Source organism: Parasteatoda tepidariorum, chromosome 2 (assembly GCF_043381705.1).
Source record: "Parasteatoda tepidariorum isolate YZ-2023 chromosome 2, CAS_Ptep_4.0, whole genome shotgun sequence".
Classification (NCBI taxonomy): Eukaryota; Metazoa; Arthropoda; class Arachnida; order Araneae; family Theridiidae; genus Parasteatoda; species Parasteatoda tepidariorum.
Window position 1 is genome coordinate 40,094,462 of NC_092205.1, and position 27,158 is coordinate 40,121,619.

Below are 27,158 nucleotides of genomic sequence, written 5' to 3' on the forward strand. Positions count from 1 at the left end.
TGTAGAAAATATCAATCATAAGATAAAGATTTTCCTTCTAAGAGTGTTGAATAAGTGATAGGTATTATTCTAGTGTTAGGGAAAATGAAGGATAAAGTGTTAGTGTTAAGTAATAATAATAATAATAATAAAAACAACAAAGACAAAAATTTAATCTCTCGGTGGTATATTAAAATGATAATTTGCTTTAGCTTCCTCAGTCAGGAAAGTCATCGAATAAATAAATTAAAGCGCAAGTCTTATGCGACAAATCTTACTTTTATTTTATTTCAGTTTAAAAACAGTGCTCATGTAGCTTTGACAGATTTAATCACTCTGACATTGTAGAAATAAAGTACAAATAAGTTTTAATAGCAAATAGAATTTATTTTCCTGCTCCAATTTCTTTCCGAATTTCATCCATGATTTCTGCCAGGAGTTCAGAATCCTTATGTGGCATTTTTGAACTTTCTAAAAGACCTAGAAATATGTAAAAAATAGTAATAATGTTACTTTATTTTTAAAAATCCGTTTTGCAACAATTTTATCATTATGTCAATTGATAATAATATTGAATTCGCTTTTTGAAATGTATCTTTTAAAATACGTTTAAAAAAAAGCAAAGCCAATCTTACTGACATTTTTTTAAATAATTTCTTTGTCTTTCGGAAATTTTAGAATAATAAGTTGTTAAAGTTTCTCGCAATATTAATTGTAATTACTAAAGTAGCTTATTTATTTATTTACTGGATTTGATAAAAATATACGATTAAATACTGCAATTCCTTCATGGTAATGCGATAAATTTATATCTCCAGTCTTCAGTAGTATGAAAATTTATTATGGTAGGTTTTTTTTGTCAGATTTCTTTCATCGCATTAATTAAGCTCATTTAATAATTAAGTTCAGGTTTTTGCGTAAAAAGGAAATAAAATACGAATTTAGTTAATGTATTGATCATATAATATAAAAATAAAAAAATATGAATATTAGTACATGCTTGAAATAAATCGAAAAAAAGAACAAAAAGAAAAAAAACTAATGAATTTATAAGTGTTTTCATTCGAATCGTTTACATTTGTATTGAAAGGACAAATTACAAATTTAACTATAAAAGTTATAGATTAGCTTAGCAAATATATATTAATTTAGCAAATATTTTTATACTTTTTAAAATTATGTACATCAAAATTTGATTCAAAAGTTTAACCATTGCGTGGCAACAAATAGCTGAAGTAACCGTTTTTATTGTAAAATCTGCAGACAGACAATTATGAAAGTGTTATCACCGCTCCTTATGTATATTTTTAAAATGCGTTTTAAAAATGAAATAAAAAGTATAAATGTTGGAGCTGCAAATTAATATTTTTGACGAAGAAAGAATTAAACAGAATCTGACAAACCACTGATGAGGAATGCGAGATTAAGAAAGTCAAAACCTATTTGATCACCTAGTTAATACTTGAATGTCTTTCTAATAATCACCTCTGAATTCCTTTCAAACAGATTTTGATTTTTTTAATCCCAACTTTCTCAATAGCGATTTTCTTAATTATTGTTTTTTCTGTTTGCTGAAAATTTAATTCTGGTATTTTTTAAGTTATAATTTTTTTCAGATTATTGTTATGATCATCATTATTTGTTTTACCTTCCTTAAGGCATCTTCGAACTTCATATGCCTCATACATGAGTCCAGTGGAGTTGGGATAATTAGGAGGTATAATTGGTTCTGGCAGAGAGAATGAGAAATTTTCCTCCTCAGTATGGATTTCAGTAGCGACATACATTGGATTTGGAATCTAGAAAATATTTAACAATTTTGTTATCAGCAATCACAAAATAATGAAACTGAATTAATTTATAATAAAAATACCTAACATTTAATATTATGCATTAAATTTCCTTTTTCGATAAATAAACAAATGTTTTACTGTCACTTATACCCGTTCAGACGCAGATTCACAAAATTGAAGAAAAAAATTTAATAAAAAGCGTATCTCAGTTAATAACTTATGATCTAATGATCCGATTTTCGAGTGGAGTGAAATTTAAGGGACAAGCATTAAATCTGCTCATTTATGAGTGCAAATAAAATTTTATGTTAAGAAATCAGAAACAGAAACGTACTTTTTCTAAATGAATAAATTATTTCGATGAATAAATTATCTCGAATCAAAAAACTTATGCACATGCTTTATAATTCGGTTATTAAAAGTTAATTTCATGCAATTTCTTTTAGAATAAATTATTATTTATTACTTTAATTTAGTTTTTATGTAAGTTTAGAAAAATATCGTTTTAAATGACAAAATTCAGATTTTCTATTATTATGTTCAACTATTGTACCTTAATTTTGGAATTACCTATGTATGAAGTACGGAATAACTGCATTATATTTTACATACGGAGTTTGGGTTAATTGCTTTTGTAGGTTAAATATCAATTTTTTATCATTAGATATACATATTTTTTAAAAACAGAAATTTGTAGTGTGATGAGTGTTAGTTTCAAAATTTACGTAGAAAATACGAAAGTATTGTTTGAATGTTAACGCAATTTTATTAAAAATAATTCCATGTTTCACCTTAATTTGTCCATGAGTTCCAATGATGGTAGCATCATTTTGCAAACTTGCTATTGCACTAGTCGTAATACTTGCAGTACGATTATTGCTAAATTGTAAACTGCAGGTGGCTCCAATATCTATCCCTATCATTAGACATATTAATATCACAATTTGACCTAATAATTGAAAAGAAAAGAAAAAAGAAGGAAAGATAAAGAAAGAAAATGAGAGAAATGATGAACACGCGTTTGTAGACATAAATATTTACGTTTTTAATTGTTACATTAGGTTGTAGAAATAATGTTAATGTTTTATTATAACTTAAAGAAACGATTGAAAAAAATAATAATAATTACACTGTATTTGGGGATAAGAATGATAAAGACAGGAAATTATAACAACAATAGCACTATTATTACTCAGCATCTTCACTTATAGGTGAAATATTTGTTCCAATTCCTTAGTTTAAACGAATTCATTCATCAAGTTTATGTTCAAATACTATTAGTTAAAGACTACGTAAATTTCATTAGACATCTCACTAAAGTTGAGAAAATGAGGTTGAGAAAATAAAGTAATTAAAAAGGAAACTGTGTATAAGTTGTGTTGTATTCCGTATGATTTTAACACATTGTATAATTAAAAAAAAGTTGTAGTATGCTGTTATTTATTTATTATTTTAAATAAGGCTTAAGGTTGTTAGGTATGCTAGTTGCATTGTTAGAAATGGATTAAAATTCACGAAATTTTCTTCGTTTTAGATAAAACCGTTTCCTGGGAAATGCTCTGAGCGACATTTTGCCTAATTGAAGAAATTATTATTTTCAATTGTTTGAGATACAAATTTCGTCAGAAGCATGAACCTTAATACTATGCATCATCTAACTCAGTTGATAAGGAAATACTATGTAAAATAAAGTGAGTAGTAGTGAATGGTTACTATGCTATCGTCAGGTGAATTAAATCCGGGAAACCTGCTTGAAAAGTGAGAGAACTAATCTCTTTACCATCCCGTCTTATGGTGCCATTGGTTTTTAATTCAGGTGAAAAAAATGAAGAACTCCACAAGGGCATTGGATGACATAGTGCAAAGAAGTGTTTTTTCAAACATTTGAGAGTTCGCGCTTCGGGAAAAACCACACGATTTTGTGACAAAATGACTGTCAAAAATAAAGAAATACAGTTAATTAGATTGTCAAAATGTCAAAAAAAAAAAAATTAAAATTTTATTTTTAGGAATGTGTTAGGATCTGAAAAGGTTTTGAGTGTACTTTCGTTGCTATTTCTTTTACTTTTAAAATTTATCTTTAAAATACTTAATTTAAAACTATAAGTAAATTTACCATCTTCATTAAGATGACCAACTGCAGCAATGCGCATCGGTTTTTCCCCACCATAAATCAGAGACACCAGGGCAAGAGGATATATTCCAATATCTAGAATTGCTCCACCACCATATGCTTTTTTCACTATTCTTTCTCTGTCTAACATTGCAACTCCAAGATGAGCATCAACATGAACAATCTTTCCAATTGTGTCCTTCCTAACGAGATCCATTAAGAAATGGTATGAGGGAAGAAATCTACTCCACAAAGCCTACAACAAGTGCAGCAGTGTCAATTAACAATGTAGTCAAAATAGCAAAGTTGCTTATTAAATTTATGGAAGTAGTTAAGGGGTTAGGTTATTTTAGGATTTAAGAAAAAACAAAGCGTTTTTAATTTTCTTGGCTTTGTAAGTGCTCCACTAAAGTTGTCTTAATATTTTATACAGAAATCTCAAATGATAATAAAATTTTATTTTTTCTGTAAAGTACTTGGAGATTTTTCCTAGATATTTCTGAGTCATTTAGTAGAATTCACTTTCCCTTTAAAATATTTGCATAATCCTTAATCTCTGTGTTACTATCATGCCTTGGTCTCAATAACTGGTTGTTCTGAAGTCATCTATTCACATGAAGTCATCTATTCACATAACTGAACAATTGCTCTTAATTAAAAAATTGTAGTCTTTAAACAGAGAAGCTTCTAACAGAAAACAGATCTTTCAAACAGAAAAAGCTTTCGATAAACTTTGTAAGGCTACCATTTTGTATTGTGTAGTGCTGGAAAAATTAAATTTTGTTGTTCACTAATTGTATATTAAAAAGTTGTTCACAATTTTGATCCAGAGTCTCCCTGAAAAATTTTCTTTAATAAGTTCCTTTTTTCAATCACTATAGAGAGCCCTAAGTTTAAAGAAAGAAGTATCATTTCAAGAAATATATTATACATAAGTATTATTCAATAATTCTCCCTTATGTTTGATCATTATAAGCAAGAATAAAGGAAATGTTTTAATGTTACCTCCATTAAAAATAGCTTGTTTTTCTTGGCTAGTTCACACAGGGTTTTTGTTTCCTTCAAATTTGTCGTCATGGGTTTTTCTAGTAGAACATGTTTTCGATTTTCTAGCATTAGCTTTGCTAAAGAAAAGTGTTGTGATGTGATACTGCCTATATAAGCAACTTCTAAAACAGTGATAAAAACAATGAGTTGTGCTAATTTTGATAAATAATGGTAGCATTTCAATAAAATGCATTCGAAATTGATAAATGATAACAATGTTGAAAATCTTTTATGGTTAAGCATTTCTTTTTATTAAATTTAAAGTCATACACAGCGATTGTTTGAATAATATGAACTTTTTGTAGTATAATATGAAAAACAAACGTTCAATCATAGTTTTTCAATAATGCAAAAAGAAAATTACATAACAAGAAATTATTTTCGATTTTAAATAATTGTACATGTGTTTAAAAAAGTAAATTACACACGCCGTTTCAAAAACAAAAGTTAAGTGTCATTAATAAATTACACATGTTTTTGCGTAAGCATTTTCAAGCATTATCTTCATGAGAAAAACAGTGAGATGTAAAGCTGTTTCTGATAGTTATAAAAATAATGTTTTTTACTAATTATGATAAATATTTGTGATATTTCGATAAAGCTTTGGTATGATAACTAAATAATAAAAATGCTAAAAAATTTTATTATCGTTTTTTTTAATAATGAAGTAATAATAAATAGTAAATGATAATATAATACGATTTTAAAACGAATACCTGTCATACTGACAAGATAATATAAAATAGGGAAATTATTTGGCAATATCTTTTTATTGAAATCATTTCCTCATAGTCTTTAATCATAGTAATAACTTAATTTGGGAAACAAAAATGACGATAAAAGTTGAGATAAAGTTTTTTTAAAACCGACCTACACTGAAATGCTTTTTTATTATAGTAAATCAATTTAAAACCATCTTTTAAAACCATTCAGATGTATAAGAATTTATGGCTACATTTCAATAAAAAGAGAAAACTGTTAATATTTGCTACTTATTAAGTAATCAGTTAGAATTTATGAGTTAAAGTAAATGCAATTAGCTTAAAAAATTTTTAAATCAACTTTTTAATTAAAATATTTAATTATTTATATTTATTCAAAAGCAGATCAGAATGAATAAAAAAGGTATAATTGGAATAACTTTTAAATCATTAATTTAAAATCAAAAAGAAATTTAATTTTTATTTCTAAATGAATCTGATTCGTACTGTTTATTATTTTAACTGTTCAATTTACGTGTTAAAGTAAATGCAAATAAGTTTAACAATTTTTAAAATCAACATACATTAAAATGCTTAATTATTTATATTTATTCGAAAACACATCAGAGCGAATATAAAAAGTTATATTTGGAATAATTTTTAAATTGATAGATTAAAATCAAAAAGAAATTTAATTTTTATTTCTAAATGAATATGATTTCTTCTGGTTATTACGTCAGCTGTAATGTACCGATTGTTGCAATGAATATCGACAATTGCTTACATTAAAGTTGAGAGAAACTCTTAAAAAGTTAAACTTGATGTTGAAATAAAGAAAAACATTTTAAATTTAACAAATTAAGTAATATTTAAAAAAAACTTAATTTAAAACAATTACTATTTTGAGCTTAAAATACTTTTTTTATTTCCCCTGTGGTGATTTTCCCTAAATAGCTAGTTTTTAATTCAGCATAGAATAGTTAAGAGTTACATGATAATAAACTTTCATGTTTTAAACCAAACAAAAGAACAGAAAAATTAATTTTTGAATGAAGAAGAAGTAAACTCATGGGAATTTTGCTTTCGTTTATTACGCTTGATGGGCATACGAACAACAAAAAGATAAAAATAAATAAAAGGATATTTTTTAGGATGTTATGAATATTTCACTCGAGCAGTTTAGCGTGACAGATAAAAAAAAATATTTTCTGAAATTTACAAAAATAAATAAATAAAAATAGTTTTTAGTATTATTGCTTTTGGTGTTAATAAAATTTTAATACAATTTTATTTTATCAACTTAAAATAATATCGTAAGTTCGGGCAAATTTGGCTAAATGTTAAAAAGATTAAAAATCTTCATAAACAAAATGCTTGTTCGGTTTGTTTCAGATAAATAAAAAAAAATATATTTCGAAATTTACAAAAATAAATGAATAAAATTTTTTTTAAAAATATTTTTGCTTATGGTATTGATAGAAATTTAATAAAATTTAGTTTTATCAGCATAAAATAATAATTTGATCTCTGTGAAATATTGCATAGAGTTCGAGAAAATTTGGCTAAATACCAAGAAGATTAATAATCTTCATAAATAAAATGTTTGTTTCGGTTTTGAGAGGAAATTTTCTTACCAACGTTTGGATCATTGGCTATAGATTCGTATGATCCATATGCTTTTGGTATTCCATGTACTTTTGCAAACGCTTCTGCAGATTCTAAACTTCTAGCAGCAACTGCAACAAACTGAAAAATACATTAATTTTCTGTTTATAGAAATGATACTGAGTGAATAGAAATTATTTGGGAAACTTAAATAAAGCTAAAAGAATTAAAATATTTTTGTTATTCAGTTCATGCACTCAGTTTTTTATATGCTGCATCTTATTTTTTCAGTACTTAAGGTAATGTTTAATGCGTTTACTTGGATAAGCAGCTTGGATTTGCCAGCTCAAAGACAGCACAGATATTTTTAGATTTTTGTTAAGTATACAGTGCGCAAATAAATAATTGAAACATTCTGAACAACATTTGATCTAATGATCATATTTTCACGTACTAGGACTCAATCTTAATGGTTCAGGACCTAAAATATGTTAATTAACTAGTGCAAACGATTTTTTAAGTTACGAAGTCTGACTCAAAAGCATTTTCTCAGAGCAAAAATGCCCTTTTTTTCGATGGACTGCGATCATTAACCCCCAAAATATAGGAGGTGGCCGCAATCTGGAAAATGGGGTCCAAATAGTTTAGTCAAGAGAGCGGTCTAAAATTAGGCCTCTATGTAATTTTTTTTTTGCGTATTTCGCTATTTTTTCGGAGCTTTTGAAGCGAATTTAAACATTATTGCTCACAATTGTAAAATTCATTTATCCAAAAATAATTCCATGGAAAAATAATTTTTGGCATTTATTTATTATTTTTATTGTTTTATTTAATAATGGTTGAAAAAAATTTGAATTGTTAGGTACAAAAATTTTTACATCTTGTGAAATATAGTAATTTCGTACAGCGGATTACAAAATTTATACGACATCAGCAGTTTAGTTCCTATGAAATTGAATTTTGAAGAAGTTAGACATTTGAAGTTCGATTTCTCTGGAATTAATCGACTTAAAATATCGTCTGCCTTAAGTAATTGCCATATTTGAGATCATGAAAAATCAAGATCGAGTTCGATAAAAAGTTATGAAAAGTTAGTCCTTATATGGGATTAAAGAAAAACTAAACTAGATATTTTGATCAGAATTGAGTAAAAAAACAAAACATATTGGCATTTCCAGGAATGAGGAAACCGAAAGACTGATGATAAACTAGTGGCACAGAAAAATGTCATTGATATCACGAAACAACCTTGATGGATCGATGTCATTAAAAACCTAAAAGCAATTTTAAAACAATCAACGAACAAAAATATCCCACGCAAGATCATTCATTTGACAGAAGGCTGCTTTTTTTTGTCTGTAAAACTTCAATATTCTCGAAACTCAATTGTTATGAAGTCTAACTCGAAACTTCGACAGGAATATTTAGCTATTAATATTTGGCTATCTGATAAAGAAGAACGCGCATTTCTGATATTAAAAAGGTTATAGGACTCAGAGTAGGTTTAAATTAAAGACTAGTGAAAGCAATAGCAAGCGATTGAACTTTCTGCAGTTCATGCACATCTTTATGACCTATTTTGATTTTAATAACCAATTTTTCGTATTTAATTTCAGCTTTGTAGTGTGCTAAGAAAAATGCGAAACACCCTGATATATTCTAATCTATTGATCGAATTTTCTCGTACTAATGTACAATATTAATGTTAAATTTGTTACAATATAATTTGTTCAATATAAAGTTAAATATTTCGAATCACTTTATTTCTTCTCATTCACGTCTGGCCAGTCTTGAAAATGGGAGCCTAATTTAAGCATTTTAAACATGTCGACTATTATTTCCATTTATTTTTAAGGCACCGTCCAGGTGGCCGAGGGGTTAGCGTGCTTGACTCCGGAGCCGATGGTTGCGTGTTCGAATCCCGCTCAGGGCATGGATGTTTCTTTCTCTCTCTGTGATCTATGTCTCTTCTTCTGTGTGATTGCGTGAATGTAACCCACCTTATAAACGGGTTTGTGTTGTATGACGTGGGTGACGCTACTCCACTGCCGTGGTTTAGTCATAGGTGCTCACTGGGTAATGATAAGAGAGTAGCAATTCTGGCAATTCTGAGGCCAATGGGATAGACGCAAGTGCCAAAAAAAAAAATTTTTTTTTTTAGGCGAATGAATTTTATAATAGAATAGTACGATATAAATGTTCCTTGAAGTTGGCCTGTAATATGCTAACTAATTTGTACAAATGATATTGTGAGGTACGAAATCAGATGTAAAGTATACTTTTCTGAATAAAAATCCCTTTTTTAATAGTTTTGTTCTGAATCGTATTTAGAAATGTATGAAGAAGATCTGATTTCGATATCTTGAAAATTTAAAAAGTTTCTAGCAATTTTTTAAGTAGTTTTTGAAAAATATGGGAAGGAAAGCTTTGAATGTTAAATTATATTTTGTACTATTAAACAAGATTAATTGAAAAGGATATCGCTATTATATAGGATCACTCCCTATTAAATTATGCTTTATTTTGCATGTTTTAGTTCTTAATTCACATTTTGTTATCCGGACCATCATTTGTTATTAAATTTTGATGTATGATACAAAATAAAATTTGTTGCAAAACCCTTGTCATTTAGAACTTTAAATTAAAAAGTATAAAAGCTGCTTTGAAAATTGTAGAAACATTTTTCATTTTCTAGATATTCAAATCGAACTCTTTTTCATAAGTAACCAAATACAATTCAGAGCAAAATTATGAAACATTTTTAAATACTCATTTTTAGCGATTTTTTTTCAAATTTTAAATCGTATTTTCATTATTAATTAAAAACTACTCTAAATATTTTGTTTAATTTTATTGAATATTTTTGCAGTAGCGAAACGTTAGACAAAAAGAAAAAAATTAGTTTTATAGAATAAAGTGTTTACCTCCTTGAATATTTATGCTAGATTTATGAAATTTTGTGCAGTAATACCAGATGATCACTAAAGTAATTGATGTGAGTAACAAGATTATCGCCATATTTTTTCGCATAGGGTGTTCAAAAACATTATTTTTCGTTTGCAGATTCCTCAAACCTCTAGTTCTAAATTTTATCGATATGTATGAGAAATCGCATGACCTAAATATTTCTTAGGTCTTAAAATAATTCTCAAAGTGTAAGAAGTCTTCTGTGTAAGAAGATTTCTTATTTGGAAAGATATTTAGAACAAGTAATGAGCTGTCAACGGTTATATGCGTTTTACGCAGTTTGTCTTCGTATATTTCAAAATTGGTTCTTCTTTTCAAACCAGTAATTTTTTTTTGTCCATATTGCAATTATAGTTCGTTAGATTGGTGAAGTAAATGAATGAATCGCATCTTTAATGATAGAAGAATAAAACTTGATACACATATACAACATGTATGAGGCTTTAATTTTGGATCAGATGCCATCTCAGACTTAGAACAATTATGGTGGATGTTCGAAATTACGTTCACTAGAAATTTTTAATACGCATTTTTAAATGCTTTTTTGGCGATTTTTAATGATATCTTTTAAAAAAGTTACAAGCATTTGATATTTTGTGCATGCAGTTTTCTATTTTTATGGGGCTCCACTACCTGTTCGTTTCGCTTACCATCCCCCACAATTACTTCGTAGGCTTTGTTTCTTGATGATGAACAGATTATTACATTGAATATGAAATTATTCATTTGAAAGATCTCGAATTTCCATGTTGTATTAACTCAGATTTGGTTCCGAAATTTGTCTTCTGATTCCTCTAAAATAAAATTTAAACCTTATCATTCAAATCAGACATCATGGTATTTCATCTGCAAATTTGTTTTAAATTCTTATTTTAGTACCACATCATAGTCAATACAGGAATAATAATGGATAAATGCATGATAGATTAGATTATTCAGAGTATCAAACCAAAATCCGTGCGTTAAACTTTCCGTCTAAGATAAAATTCTTTATTGCAAACATCTTGGGAGAGTCAAAGAGAAATACCAACCACTTTTGTAAAAATTTTAAAGGATTTTTTAAAAAAACATGTATTTTTCAAAACTTTTACCTGAAGTTATCTCTGCGAGAAATATAAAGCAAATTTTCTATTCCCATTAATAATGTTATAAAAACATCGAAATGGATGTTCGCCTAAAAAGCGGTCCAGTCATAAACACAGACTGATTGACACAGACTCTCTTCTACTACTGCTGAAGCTTACATAATCGATGNTATAACTGTATCGATATATATGAAATAGTTTTAAGAAATACTTGCTCTTTTTGGTATAGAATTGTAAATAATGATTAATGTGAGATAACGTATCCCGTTCAGCGTGTTTAAGTTAAGAGTGCCTACGAAATATTCGTATAGAGCCTGACATGGAATCGAAAAGAAGCTTTTGTTTGAAGAAATTCATCTTAAGCCTGTTCTAGATAACAACGTACGCCTGTATTCATGAATTTCATAGTATTCCCATTTTTTTTTAATTGGCGGATTAAAAAGAAAAATATAATTTAAAAAAATTGTTCCCTTTTGCAGTAGGAGTTATCAAATTTTGAATTCAGTCTATCATGTAAATCTAATCTATTATGTATTTATACATTCGATGCAATATAGACTATTCAGTAGTACAAAAAATGTAATATTACATAATAAGTAAATACTTTACCACTAACTTACCATTAATAAATACTTTACCATTAACTAATCCTTTGAATTAACTAATCCTTTCTAGTAATTAACGGATAGAATTTGATTTAAAAGCTATATTATTAATGATATATTATTAAAAATACGATATCAAAAATAGCATGCATTAGCAGAAATAGAGTAATTCATTATACTTTTCATGTATACTGTTTATTGTCGAGAAACCCAAATAACTGGGGGGTTGGGAAGCTCGAACACTGCAATGAAATGGATTCGGCAGTTGTCATAATCATTGATGCTGTCTGCTAAATAAACTACATGTACAGTAAAAAAGGAGTTTCCTTAATAAGTCTTGATCTAATGATCCGATATTCACGTTCTAGGACTCAATCTTAATGGGTAGAAGGGTTGACTTTAAATATGTTAATTATTAAGTGCAGACGATATTTTACGTAACGAAATCAGACACAAGAACATTCTTTCTAAAAATAAACATATCTTTTTTCGAACGGATTCAGATTTCTGACCCTCAAAATAAAGAGGGTAGTCGCAATTCGGGAAATATGGTTCCCATAGTTTGGACAGGAGAGCGGTCAAAAGTTTAAACTCCTTAATGCTAATTTTTCGCTCAAATTTTTTATTTTCCATTTAAAATTACGTTCTCTAAAATTATGTAAAAATTCAATACCTTACAATTCAAAATTTTTTCTACCATTATTAAATAAAATAATAAAAATATTAAATATTTACTAAAAGTTATTTTTTGCATGGAATTGTCTTTGGATAAACGAATTTTATAATTGCGTTCAAAATTTCTTCATTTCGTTTAAAGATTTCCCGAGATATAACGAAATACCCAATAAGTAAAGTTAACATTAAGGGGGCTGAACTTTAGGGCTATCTCCTGGATAAACTATGTAGACCATAATTTCCAAATAGCGGCAACACCCTACATTTTAGGGGTCAGAAATCGAAATCCGTCAAAAAATAGTACATTTCTTAAGACGAAGTAAGTTTTTTTGTATCTGATTTCGTAACTTAAAATATCGTCTACACTTATTAAATAGCATATTTGAGGTCCACTTCTTGAGTCATTAAGATTGAGTCCTAGAACGTCCCTAGATCAAAAGTTATTCAGGTTGGTCCGTATTTTAGTGCCCTGAGAATATCCCGAATTAAAGCCAAAAATAGGACAAAATTTTTTTGTGATTACTGGCTCGTACTAATTTCTAAAATTTTCCCAAAGTGGATCTTCCAATAGGAATTCTTCAGGCTCTCGAATCGGTCAGTCAGAACTAAAATTTGCAATTACAGGCACGTAAATATTAACAACTTTCATATATATTCATTGATATGTGTAAGATATTGATTACAGATGTTGTTGCTAAAGCTGCATACCTACACCGCTTTCAACATTACATTAGAATAAGCTAGATGTTTCTATCTGTTTGTCTTGTCCTGTTTTGTTTTGAATTAGCTTAATAAATATGTAATCGCTCAGTTATGTTTCTCTCTTTCACACATCGCTACTAATAAAACATATAAAAATACGGAACCTTTGTGGGATTTTGAAAATGCATGGAAGTTATTTTGAATACTTAATGATTGATAGAAAGAGACGATTTTACACATAGATTAAAAGTTTTTTTTATTCCCAGCTCGTCTGAAGGCATTATAAAAACCAAAATAGGTAATTTTTTGTGTCAACGTGAAATTATTTTTCTTGGAAATTCATGATTTGTTGAATGAAATCTAATTTTATTGCCTTTGTGAACATGGAAAATAAGTAACAGAATCAAATAAAATGCGATTCGGATAATATTAAGAATATTGTTGAGCATGTTAAGACTGTTAAACACGTATATTAAGAAATCTATCAATAATAATTCAATATTAGCTTTATAAAGTGTAATAATTTATAATTTTACCTCATGTTCCCCATCATTGGAGCCTCTTACAGCAGCCACAAAATCGTGACTAATTTTTCCGGCACTCACAATGCCCCATTTTGTGGTCATTTTGGTAAGCTGAGTTACTGATAAACTGAAACAAAAAAAAGCTGAGATTAATGTCATGTTTTGTATCTACGGATCAAATATTGCTTGCAGGGGCAATATTTTATACATATATAGTTAATTATCCAAATAATAAAACATTTGTATAGGCTTGATTGTAAAATTAGTTTAAACTATTTGATTCTTTGCATTATAATTTTTAAAATGATTAATATATCAACTAATGTGTTGATTGTTTGAGATTATAGTAACGTGATTTTTTTAGATAGCGAAAAATAAATAAATAAAGTATCGCTAATTTTAGCGTACAGAAGTGTTGATGTTGTTCTAACAAAGATCTTATTTTCACTTTAACAAATTCTTAGATAATGTATAGATTATCTAGGTAATTTGAGCAATGAAAAAAAAAAATTTAGCCACTTTGACAAACCACCTTTGTTAATCAGCGCATTGGCTGGATAGTCTGTAGAATAACTGATTTCTACACTTAAGGGGGTAACATATATGTTTTTAATAATTGTAAAAATATTATTAAGAAATGCACGCATGAAGAGTTGCAAACCAATATTTAGGTAGTGTGCAGATTACCTTGGTAGGTTCCAAAAAGAAAATTTTTCAGGTACTTTAATGAATCATCTTTGTTAATTAGCACATTAGCTGGGTAATCTATCAAATAACTGATCTCTACACTTTAGGGGATAGATGTTTTTAATAATTGTAAAAATATTATTAAAAAATGCACGCATGAAGAGTTGCAAACCAATATTTAGGTAATGTGCAGATTATCTGGGTAATTTAAGAAATGAAAAATTTTTGGCACTTAAACGAATCACCTTGGTTAATCAGACTTTCAGCGTAATATATATGTTTTGTATTATTGTAAAAATATTATTAAAAAATGCGGTCATGAAGGGTTGCGAATCAAAATTTCAGTTTCAAAACAACAAATTTTTAAGACTCTGACCAGCTATGTTTGAGGTCGTGAACGGCGAAGGAGGGTTTAAAATCATCGAGTTTAACATCATCAAGATCCTGTTGGTATCTTATACCGCTTTTAATTACTAATTTTATATTTAAGTGTGAATTCCACATGTCCTTCATATAAGTGACAACTGCGTATATTGGACGCATATTCAATTCTAAATGCTCACTTTAAAGATAATATGTGGTCATATATATTTTTAACTGCTGTTGAGATTTATGCACTTTGTATTCAATAAACACTTGATCATAATGCTTTTAATTGCCTGTTTACAAGCAATACAGGATAAAACTCAATGCTTGTTTTTGATCAAATACCATTGCACATAATTTATTCTAAACACACGGCAAAATGAATAAATCTTTGTAAATAGACCTTCAAACTTTTTTTTTTTCACTTAATACTTAAACCACCATTTTTGTGGTTTTGGAAACCATAATTCTATTCATCATCTTCAGTGGTGCCTCTAATCCTTAACGGAATTATCGCAGCTTTAGTTGCGAACATCCCCTCAAGCAACCAATTTCGTGATGAGGCACGTTTCACGCTCCAAGAAATTGTCCGCTTTTACTTTCCAAATATAAAAGAAAATTGGGGAAATTGTCTCGATAAGGAAAATGTGATGAAGAGTAATTTTTCAACTTTGAGAATATATTAGGGGAAAGTTTCAAAGACTGCAATTGAAAACGGATTCTAAAGTATTTATAACCAGGTTACTCGTTTGGTTGATTTTAAATCACCAGAATCGTTTGCTCACATAGTTAGGAATCGTTAGCTCAGTTGAACGTATAGGGTAAGATTTATATAGAATACTTTTTACTCCATTTCATATGATTTTCAGTGAGAAATATATGCGTAAAATTGTTTCTATGTGCAGATTCATTTCAGTTTTTATCATTTCATTGTTTAATTAATTCAAATTGCTTAATTTTTATCATTTAAAACAATTTTTCAAACTACATTTTTTAGTTTTTAAATTACGTTCATTAGCCATGTTGCCAAAACGCTTTGCTTCATAACTTATAAATTAATTTACTGTTTTATGAATGAAAATCTTTAATATAATTAAATATTATAGGTCTAAAGTATTTCGATTTTTTTTCAAGTGTTTAGAACATAATGTTTGGAAACATACTAAAAAGTACCTTTTCTTTAAGTAAAGTGTTTTCTTCTAACTCAAATATGAGTTTCTTAGTAATTGAATTGCTACCAATCTTAAATCAAAATTTGCAAAAACTGTAGTAAATGTTTTCATAATAAGACATTTAATTCATTGTAAATGTCAAGAAATATAATTTATTTCATAATGCTGAATTTGTGGAGGGCTGTTGCGGTGAGAACCTTATGTAAAATAATATATGTAAAATAATATTTTAAACATACCGAAGAAATCTTAAAGAATGCATATTTAAAAACAACTATTATGTATACATATTTAAAACAAGAATAAATGTACATTTAAAAACTTACTATTTTTTTTAAAATGAAGCTGTATGTTTTTTATATGTTTTTTACATAAAATGAATACTGATTTTTTCAGAGAATCAAAACTTTTTTTCCATATTACTTATTACATATTATGAAACATTAGAATTTACTGAATTTATTCAATCATAGTTCAAAATCATCACTTTTTTTCCATATTATTTATTACATATTATTAAACATTAGAATTTACTGGATTTATTCATTCATAGTTCAAAATCATCCAATAAATAAGTATGTAATGCAAGTATAAAATTATTACCATTTGAAGAATTTGGTCATACATAAATACCAAGTAGTTGTTTAATGTTTAGTTGTCGTTATAGGGTCTATATATTAAGTTTTTAATTGAAAATGCTAAATATAAAATTAGGCTCTAAGATGGGAACTGTGCATACAAGCTAATTTGCTAGAATTGAAAAACTCAATTCTATCAATTTAATGATTAAATAATTCCATGAATTTGTAAGTAAATGTTTGATAATTTTTATTGCAACCGGGCTGTTGTAAATAAAACTAACTGCTATGGTTAACTACTTTTATGCTTTTAATTACTCTCTCAAAATTTCATTTCCTTTACATATTGTGTCTTCTATATACCAGCATTGATTCATGTCTCTTGAATCATGTTAAAAATAAATTGATATTAATCACTTTATAATAAAGATCTAAACTGAGTACTTACTAATGAAATATAAAATTGAAAAATAAATCCCTGAGCTAAGAACGTTGATATATTTTAGCTAGTCAAAATTTAACTTGAAATTTTGAACCTGATAATAAAGGCAATTCTTATTTTTCTCAAGCGCTTTAACTAATTGAAATAATTAGAGACTTTTGGGTTTTATCCAATAAAAAAATTGGTTTTGATGCTTTCAAAATGTTTTTCCATTATAATGATAGGTTTGATAATAATTGGTTGGGATTTTTCTAACGTTTTACCTATCATTAAAACACTAATTTTCAACCTCTATTGAGTACTAATAACCCTAAAAATTTCCTTTTTCAAAGTATTCTAACTAATAAGCAAAAATCGAAGGCCCAAATAGTTGTAGAAGAATACTTCGTTTTGAAAACTAACCTCTTTTTAAGGATATTATTCTGCTATTATTCTAGAAATATTCAGAAAATTTTTCATTAACAATCATTTTTGTGATATTTTTACATTTTTTGCTGACCATCGACCTGAGATCATTTATTAACGTGCATGATAAAACACTTTTTCGATATCTAAAAATATTTAAATTCATTTTAAACAACTACTAATGTAAGTTTTTAATTTTATAGTGACTTCATTGTAGACTTAAGTGGGATTAAGTGGGAAGTAAGATCTCAACGTACAGTGCCTAATTTTTTTTCCTCCAAAATTTGGATGCCCATGGCCTTTTTTAGTTATACTTCCGACTTTAAGCAAATATTTATTAAAACAATCTTGACAGCAAGGACATGCAATCTCCCATTTAGAGTCGCGACCTCCAAATGGGAGATCCTATCCCCTGGAAACCGAAAAAGAGAGGATTTAATGACGTCTTCCGCCCAAATTCCACACCAAACAGTGTTCCACACCAAACAAAACCAAGAGTTGTTCTATCACAATTTTAACGTGTCTATTAAATGATAAAATTGAAGAAAAAAATCAATACAAGTACATTTAAAAAAATGTACAATACTTTTTTCGGATATTCAACCATAAGAAATTTTAGAGATCTATAATTCAGACAAAGTTTCGGATTTTATAAATTTTTCACAGACGTGAGCAATATTTTTTGAAAGCTCTGCTACAAAAGTTTGGACGATATTGCTTTTGTGCTTATTTGGAGGAATTACCCTGGTAAGCACACTTTCAGTAACAACTCTCTTTTTCGGATGACTCAAGAGTCTTTAAGCTGTATTTTGTTTTTTTTTTAATAATTATTTTGTTATGAAATCACTCGATATCAAATATTTAACGAGATTGCTTTATCATCGTAGTAAACTCTGGTAGTCTTGCATTATTTTTTTAAGTCGTTTGCTTAGTTTTACGAGTTATTTGGTAAGCTAATAACTCTAGTTGAAGTTTTGACTAACACTGAGCTCACATTCACTTACATCCCTTTTACTTCTAACCAATTGCATAAATCAATGTCTACACTGTAAAAAAGCGTTTTTTACGAACCATGCAAAAATATATAAAAATCGCACCAAAACAAAATAATGGTCGAATTTAAAATCCCCATGTATTTGAAATTGAAATAGCATATACTCATTCTTGAACAAAATGAACGTGAAGGGAAAAATACTGCCGGCTAGACGAATGGCCTCTAAGTTCGTTGTAGGATGCTCTAACCACCATAGCTGCATGATCCATACCAAGGAGAGTTTGTAATTTTTATATATTCCATTCGCTTAAAGCTTTGAAGATACAGCAAACCAAGCGAAAAGTGAAATTAAAATTATATATTTTCAACCGAAGCTATAGGAACAATATTTTGCAAATTGTAACTTTTTGTACCGTTGAAATTGACAATTAATATGTCATGATGCGTCTTGCGGCGGCCACTATAGATTGCTTCCTAACACTCACTGTACCTGTGGTGGTTTTTGCATCCTACTGCGAATCTGAAGATCCTTCGTTCGAATCTTTTCGGCGGCTAACGAGTATCTCTTTTACACTTTTTTTCCCTCCACATAACTTTTTTGACTATGCACTTTCCTGAACAATGAGCATATGCTGTTTCAATTGACTTTTCAAATTTTCCTTCACTTTTCAAAAATTCAATACATGGACTTTTAAAATACGACTAAACTATTGGTTCCAGAGCTAATTTGACATATCGTTTCTCTTTTTTGAGAAGCCTTTTTTTTGCAGTGTCGACGTTGGCCCACCTAATATGGTGCCCCTGTAAGAGAGGTCAACAAAATCGCCCAGTAGATGCCTGAATTGACGGATGTTAGCACAGGCGGGCATTAGAAAAAAAATTAAGTTAATGTTTCTGAGAAAATTTGTATCCTTAAACAAAACACGAATTTAATTCCTTTATTTTCATGTAAGGTTTGTAGAGGAATTTTTTCAAGGAATGAGAAAGCTTAGAAAATGTTGTGAATTTTGAATGCATATTTTTTTATAGTACATTAAATAAAACTAATCTTGTTCTATAAATACATTATAAAAATAAATTTACTTGAACACTTTGTTAATTTTTTTAGGTAACTTTGAAAAAAAATGTCTTCAAAACAGAAATATGCCATATTGTTTCTGACTCTTCTTGCTATGACACATCTGTTTGCAGTCGAAGCATTTGGAGGTGGTGGAGGCGGTGGTAGTTTATTTGGAGGAGGAGGAAAACACGGCAATGGCATGGGCATTGAAGCTCTTTTAGCCGCTGGCATTTTGGCAAAAATGATGAACAAAAAGCAAGAAGGACATTGTGGACATCATCATCATCACCATCCTTGAAAATACGATTGAAGTAAAATGGCTAATCAATATAAATGTATTCAATTCATTTGCTTTTTAAACTCATTTTTTTCTCATTGGTAAAATCTTATTCCAATCATTTGCTGCATCATTCGATAGATCATTTGTTACTCACACGCTTCGTCATACAATGTGACCTAAACGAATTATTTTGTCATTTCATGTCTCCTTTTGTAAATAGTTGTTATTTAATAAATATACTTATTTTTTAATAATTTTTGTCTCCCTTTTCCTCAAAATGAAATATTCAACCTTCATATATATTTTAAAGGTATTTACGCACGCTTATGTTGCTACTGAAATAAAAATAGTAAAAGAATAAAAAAACGTTTGTGAGTTATATTTTGACGGAAATGAAATTCATGTAGTAATGGAGAAATAAGATGGTTTTTCTTAGTGCTGTGGTGTTGGAGTTGAAAATAATTTTGCTGAAGACGGAATAAGAAGAAGTTGCTCAATTTTAACTTCGATTAGTTGATGTTAGGTTCTGCAGGTGAAAAGAAAAAAGGAAGTTTTTGATCTCTCACGAAAATTACTTTGACAAATATCTGTAATTATTTGGACAAAAATATTACCTGGATGATTATCATGGCAGTTATTTGAATAATAACTTATCAAAAAATTTATTTATTACGAGATTGATTGAACTGTTGACTGACAGAATTGTTGAATCATAACGTTTGATATTTTGCAGAAATACATTTGTCAAAATTTATTTCGTTAGCTGTTATGTTATAGTATAAAAGTAATTTTACTTAAAGAACCAGTAATCTCGCATAAAAAATAGAAAATAGAATTTGATACTGACGTTTAGTTAGTAATATTCAGTAATAACAGGAGTTAGTAATAACAGGATTCGGTGAATGAGGAATCGGAGTAGGGCTTTCTGAAAAGTCTGAAGACAACTACCAACTCAATTGTTGATTCGATGAAAAGGACATTCAAGGATTTGATGCCATCGGACTTAAAGAAAAGTCAGGAAGCGAACATTTCAACAAAAAAATTCCGCAGTCATTCATTAACAATTTAATTAAACATATCGATATAATTGTGATACAAGTCGTAGAACCGTAATGTATATAATTTTGTTACTCAGAAAGATCAAAGCAAAGTTATCTCTATATAAAGTTTTAAAACCGTCTTAAAGTTCAACCGTTAAAGTTTTGAACAGATTTTAAACCGACTTTTCAAACTTCTTTTTGAAATTTGGCGCTGGTTGTATTGGCCAAATCGAGACATACCTGTCTGATGTGGCCGATGAAATGCCTAAACCGTTATTTTAGAAGATACAAGTGCTTATACAACTAAGTATTTCTATAAAATAAAATAAGATTTTGTAATTTTTCTTTTATTAACAAAATTTCCATTTTAAAGTATTTTAATTTAGTTTGTTATGATTGTCATTATCCAAAATTCAAATAATTAATCATGAGAATTTAAGTAACTAACAATACCATAGGAAAAGGAGAAATAAAAAAAAACACTCAGATTATTCATGGCATTATATTTAATTTATTTAAAAACATTAAGTTCCAAGTAAATTACTCTAGAAATAAAGTGTTCTATAACACGCTCAAAGATTATTTACTTTTGTGACTATTCCATGGGTTTTATTTGCCCATCTCAGTTTTCTTGACCTTGGGCTCTGGGGTGCAGGAGCGGATCTTCCGGTCGGGTGGTCAATCGAGCACGGAACCATCAGTGTTCAGTCCCTACGCATGCTTGACTCTCCTTTTATCGACCCACTGAAGGGATGAAAGTCTGAGTCAGCCTTGCCCGGTCCGAGGATAGAGCCCAGGACAGGTGGCATGAGAGCAAGAAGCGTTACCACTTTGCCATAGAAAACATACAAGCAAGCAATTTTCATCATACAAAACATTGGCGGAGAGCAAGCGGTGAACGACTAGGAAGTATCCGTCACTGTCACATGAAAGGACAAAGTACCAAATGGATATGGAAGTACTAAATTAATATAATATAAATTAAGTGGTAACACCTGCATTACCGCGGGGGCAGTAGCTCTTTTCAGCAGTTTCTGTAATTTCGCATCACATGCTATCAAAAAATTCTAGTGGTTTTTCAATTGCTCTTTGCCAATGCGTTGTATGGTGAAAGTTGCTTTGTATGGTGAAAGATGTTTTCCATCAATCTTTCATTTTTTGGATATGTGTTACGAAACACCCTATAGTCACACACAAAGATTAGATCCTAATGGTTCGATAAGACTAAGTTTAACTATGCTAATTATTTTTCGAAAGTAATATTACGAAAACAGGCAGGAAAGGCATTATTTTGTTGAATAAACAAACTTTTCAATGACTATTCGGCCGTTTTGCTCAGCTTTCATATTTGCCACATAAAGTTACGTAAATCAAAATGTGTAGAGTTGAAAAGAGTTCTAAACTTTTAGCACCATTACTGAGTTAGATAATAAAAAAAGCATGTATATTATATTTTGCATAGAATTATCGTTCTATAAACAAGTTTCTCAAATAGTGTTTTGATTTACTTAATTGGTGCCAGAGATGCAAAAAGCGAAATTGACTTCAGTGCTTTTGTCCCATATTTCAAAAAAATACTGGGATCATATTTTCCAGATTGACATAACCTTAAAAATTCTAACTGAAATAAATTTTAAATTCTAAAAAGTTTTCCCTTTAAATTATTTTCAGTGATAGACAAAGGTGTTCCAATTACTGACAGTAAAAAAAAAAATTATGCTCGTAAATCTAACATAGTCATGAAAGACATTTTCTTTTACTTTACTTTATACTCAGATACATCCTTAAGCTTTCGCTCCCTTTTCAGTTTGTTTGGATGTGCTGGAAAGAACGAAAAAGGCAGAAAATAAAAATAAAAGCGGATAGAAATTTAGCGAATAACTGATTAATTTCGAGAAAGAAAAACATACTGAGAATCATTAAGAGTTGAGGAAAAAATTATAAAAATACAGATGTATCCTTAGTTATTATTTCTTTTAAATAAAATATATGGTCTCTGACTGCAAAATAACGCTATGCCCGTAAAAGTTATTTTCAGTTTGGGTCTTGAAGGTATTTAGGGATCAGGGAATTGGATTGTCGAATTACGCAAAACGACGCGAGATAGTGTAGTGATGCCATCTGTCGAGCAGTGAGAGAGTTGCGGTAAGTTGTTCGTCGCCACTAGTGTCGAGAAAGTGAACGAAAGATGTTTTTTGCCGTCGGCTGGGACCGAACCAGTTATCTTTACGTTCGTAGTGTGATGTAAATCTAACCTTGTCTCTGCTTCCCCAGCAGAGACAAGGTTGTACGCCTCCGAATTGACTTACGCAGTAAAAAGTTTACGATCAAATTATATTAACAATCAGTGTACTTAACTAAATATTTCTGAAACATTTACGGTATGAAATTTTACTGCAAAAATAGATTTTACGGCTGCTGCACAGGGGGCTGACACATTTTACCATAATTTGATCTGGAGTTTTTTACCATGTAGTTTTTATATAATAGCTGTGTAAATTAGGTCACTGGGCTTTTATTTGACCATATAAATTAAGAGCCAATTCTCCCGATTTTATTAAGGAAATTTCTTACAGTGTAATGCGGGAAAATCTGATAAAGTTATAAAAGTGTTCTGCCTATAATTTAGTGTATGGATCGAAAAATCTTGCCGATTTCTCAGTATTTCTTTTCTATTAAAAATGGTTATTATAATTATGACTTTAATTTACTTATTTCAATCAAGAAAGTACACGAAGATCGGAGTCTTTAAATGTAAGTTTTCTGCTCTTTTTTTTTGACAGATTCAGGAGGAAGAAAATTTGAAAGGAAACACACTTAGGCATTTACAGTTTCTGTAACAAAAACAACGGGGAAAACACTTAAAGAAATTGGTAACTTTAAAATGAATATTAAGCAAGCAATACATTTTATGATTCTATTTTAAGTTCACTGGTTAAAAATAACGAAATATTTTAAATATACAAATATTTCAGAAATTGATATAAAATATTGTGAAAATAACCAAGGAATTGAAAAAGATCATACATTTATTTTTTGAGAAAAAGAAAGCAAAATAGAAAAAAACTGCTGAAAAACTGTTATAATCTAAAATCATTTGATATTTGTAGAAAAAGTATACTTGCTAAATTGTATTTACAAAAAGTATTTTTTGACTGAAAATTATTTTAAATATTATAATTAACTAGAATTAACATACAAAAAAATGCTTTCAAAGTCGGACACGATAATGAAAGAATTTAATACATTATGTAATGTGAACGTGGCATTGCTCCCTTCCCGCTGTTTTTCATTATAATATAGAAAATACTTTTTATGATAATTTTTTTTTAAAATTCAGGAATAATTAGCTTACTTTTCAGGAATAATTAGCTTTATAGTGCTTTCTTTCATTTTTGCTATCGTAGTGAACAGTTTCTGCTGTGCTTTTGAGGAATACATTTAGCAAAATTTTATAGAGATGACAGGCTTTAATAAGCAAGCTCTGGAGTTCAATAAATATAATAAATTACTGTATCATATTTTTCTTATTTATAGATCCTTTTATCCTCTCTATAGCTTCTTAAAATTCTTTTTTAACATTGGATTTTTTTTCTTCAAGTTTTCCGATTATTTTCATTCAGCAAAACATGATTAAAACTTCAAAACAAGAAGTATTTTGTAGCAATATTAACAAGCGTGAAGGGAAAAGGAAACATTTTATTCATAGTTTAACAAGTTTAATGCACCAAAAAGTCTCGTCATTGTAATTTCTTTTTGATGATAGGAGCCTTCATAAGCGATGAGTTGTTCATTTTCTAACTTACGTTTTTTAATTATTTTCTCTACTTTCATTCTACAAAACATGATTAAAACTGCAAAACATGAAGTATTTTTTAGCAATATTAACGAACGTGAATGAAAAAGAAAACATTTAACTCATAAATAGTTTAACAAGTTGTAATGCACCGAAAAGTTTTGTCATTGTAGTTTCTTTCTGATAATAGGAGCCATCATAAGCGATGAGTTGTTCATTTTCTTACTTTCCACCTATTTCCCAAGCGTAATGAGAAAAATCAAAGTGTTTTGAAAGAAAAAAATATCCACTTCAAGGACAAAGACAAGATGGAGAGATGAAATGGGTTAATCTTGTTTTTTTTGCTTTGAGATTCCCACGAAGATTTTGTTGTGTTTGTAATTAAAAACAGTTTCCGTTCACTTTTTTTAGGCCAGTTCCCATGTAAATAAAGAAAAGCTCATTACGGACAAAATAGTGGAAAGCTGGTTATTGTTTTTTAAGTATTGATTTAGATTCAATATGAATTTTTAGATTTTTCACATTCTTCTGAGGGGAGCATTAGCTCTTATTTTGAATTTATTAAGAATGAGAAGTTTCAAAAGCTTGGGAGAAAAAATAAAAATTGCTATCTGGACAAGTGAGGTATTAATAACTGCGAATTATTTTACGCTGAAAGTCAAAATTCAGTCGATGCAAGTAAGTGAGAGGGAACTAGTTAGGATATTTTTTACAAATTTATCAAAGAACCACATTTAATACAATTTATACCTCATAAAGTATTTTTTCAACAATGATAAGAGACTGTTTTTGTTCACACTAGTCCTACTGCACAGGTAGGTAGTTACGAGTAGTTTGTTGAGTTCAGTATCCTTAAAACAATTTCATTTGAAGTCACCATTCTCGTCTCCTTAACCCTTGTTATAATTAAGAAATTATATTAGAATAAGAAATAGTAAACAGTAGTCTAACTTCTATCAACCATTTAAATAAACTACCATTTCAAATAAACCGTAGAAGTGTAAACAGATTATTTCCCTTCTTTTTGGTAAAAGACAAATACATCAAAAGGTTAAAATTACTAAATAAATTGTAAAATGATTGATAGTTCTGAAGTTCATTTTGATAATTTTTTCATGATACTTTAGAGCATAGCATAAAAACCATTTATTTGGTTACATTTACTTTTGAGAATCATATTTATAACTAAATGTATTGTAATAAACATTAAAATTTCGGAAAGCAGAATTTTCGATAAAGAGTAACAACAGTGAACGGTAAATAACTATATGAATAGTTTAAATACCGGATAACTTGGTTTAATTTTTAGAATTGTAGTTTCTTTGACTAGAAATGTCTTTACCATCTAAGTATGGTGATTTTCACAGAATTATTTTCTCCGTGTCCTATTTTTTTAATAATTCACTAACATTGTGAAAATTGCAAACACTAATTGTAAGCTTCAAAAACCGGAAATATTTTTACTTTTTTAGAAACATGTACACAGATATAATTATGAATAATTTTGAAAGCAAAATTAATATAAAAATATCAATAATTTAAATGATAATTTTCACCATTTTGCTATCAAATGCTAGAAAACAAACTTTAAAGTTTGAAAAGAATTTCATAAAAGAACCTGAAGTTCGAAAGATGGAATTATTTTAATTACAAAGTTTAAATTTTATATTCCTATTAACACGCACATATCAACAAAAATAAAGACCGTCATATTATTTATTGTTCGAAAAATAGACAAAACCCTTGTTCATTTTAAGATATGCTTTTTTTTAAAATAATTCGAAAATATTTTCCTACATAAAACATTGTAAGTTAAATAAAAAAAGATTTGACTTACTTTGCAACAAAAATAATCTGCTCTTTCTCTAGTTATCAGTCACATTAAACAACAACTGTCAGTTGAATAGATAAGCACAAGAAGTCAAGAGCTTCTATGACTTAGATAAAAGATAAATTTATGAATTTATCTTAATTCTTTACGAAATTCTCTACCAATTAAACATCTATTCGGTTATTACAAGGTATTCATAGCAGAATTTTGAAAAACAATCGTATAAAATAAAAATAAAAGAAACAAAAAAATTTATATTCAATGAATCTAAGTCAAATGCATATCGATGCATTTGTTGTTTAGTTTATCTTGATTAAAAATATTTTTTTTATGATGTACGAAATTTTGAAAAAATTCAAAGAAAATAAAAAAAATCCGAAAACAAAACTTCACATTGAAAATTACTCTAAATTACTCTTTATACTCTGAAGCAATTGCATATGAATCCATTTTCTGTTCATTTTTATCTTGATATGAATTTTGAAAAAATCATAAAAAATTACAAAAATGAAACCTAATTTTATAACTCTAAATCAAATGCATATCGATGCATCTGATGATCCTTTTATCTTGGTGTGAGTTTTGAAAAAGTCGAATAATATAAATTACAAAAAAAAACTTTATTTTCAATAACTCTAAATCAAATACATATTAATGCATTTGTTGTTATTTTATCTTGATATGAATTTTATTTTAAACAGAAGATTGTAT

General features: G+C 28.5%; 1 protein-coding gene across 2 annotated transcripts; it reads right to left on the reverse strand.

Annotated features, from left to right (window-relative positions):
- Window positions 1–239: 239 nt before the first annotated feature.
- Window positions 240–26,550, reverse strand: LOC107439493 (trans-1,2-dihydrobenzene-1,2-diol dehydrogenase). Of its 2 annotated transcripts, none has more exons than XM_016052121.3 (8): window positions 26,454–26,550; window positions 13,809–13,923; window positions 7,268–7,379; window positions 4,891–5,054; window positions 3,889–4,141; window positions 2,564–2,688; window positions 1,628–1,778; window positions 240–459 (listed from the first exon to the last, which is right to left on the reverse strand). In XM_016052121.3, the coding sequence occupies exons 2-8, from the start codon at window positions 13,896–13,898 to the stop codon at window positions 365–367; spliced, it is 990 nt and encodes a 329-aa protein (XP_015907607.2). In that variant the 5' UTR covers window positions 13,899–13,923; window positions 26,454–26,550; the 3' UTR covers window positions 240–364. The 2 variants fall into 2 exon arrangements, with proteins under 2 accessions (XP_015907607.2, XP_071033574.1); XM_071177473.1 differs by lacking the exon at window positions 26,454–26,550 and adding an exon at window positions 24,176–24,342.
- Between the last annotated feature and the right edge of the window lie 608 nt (window positions 26,551–27,158).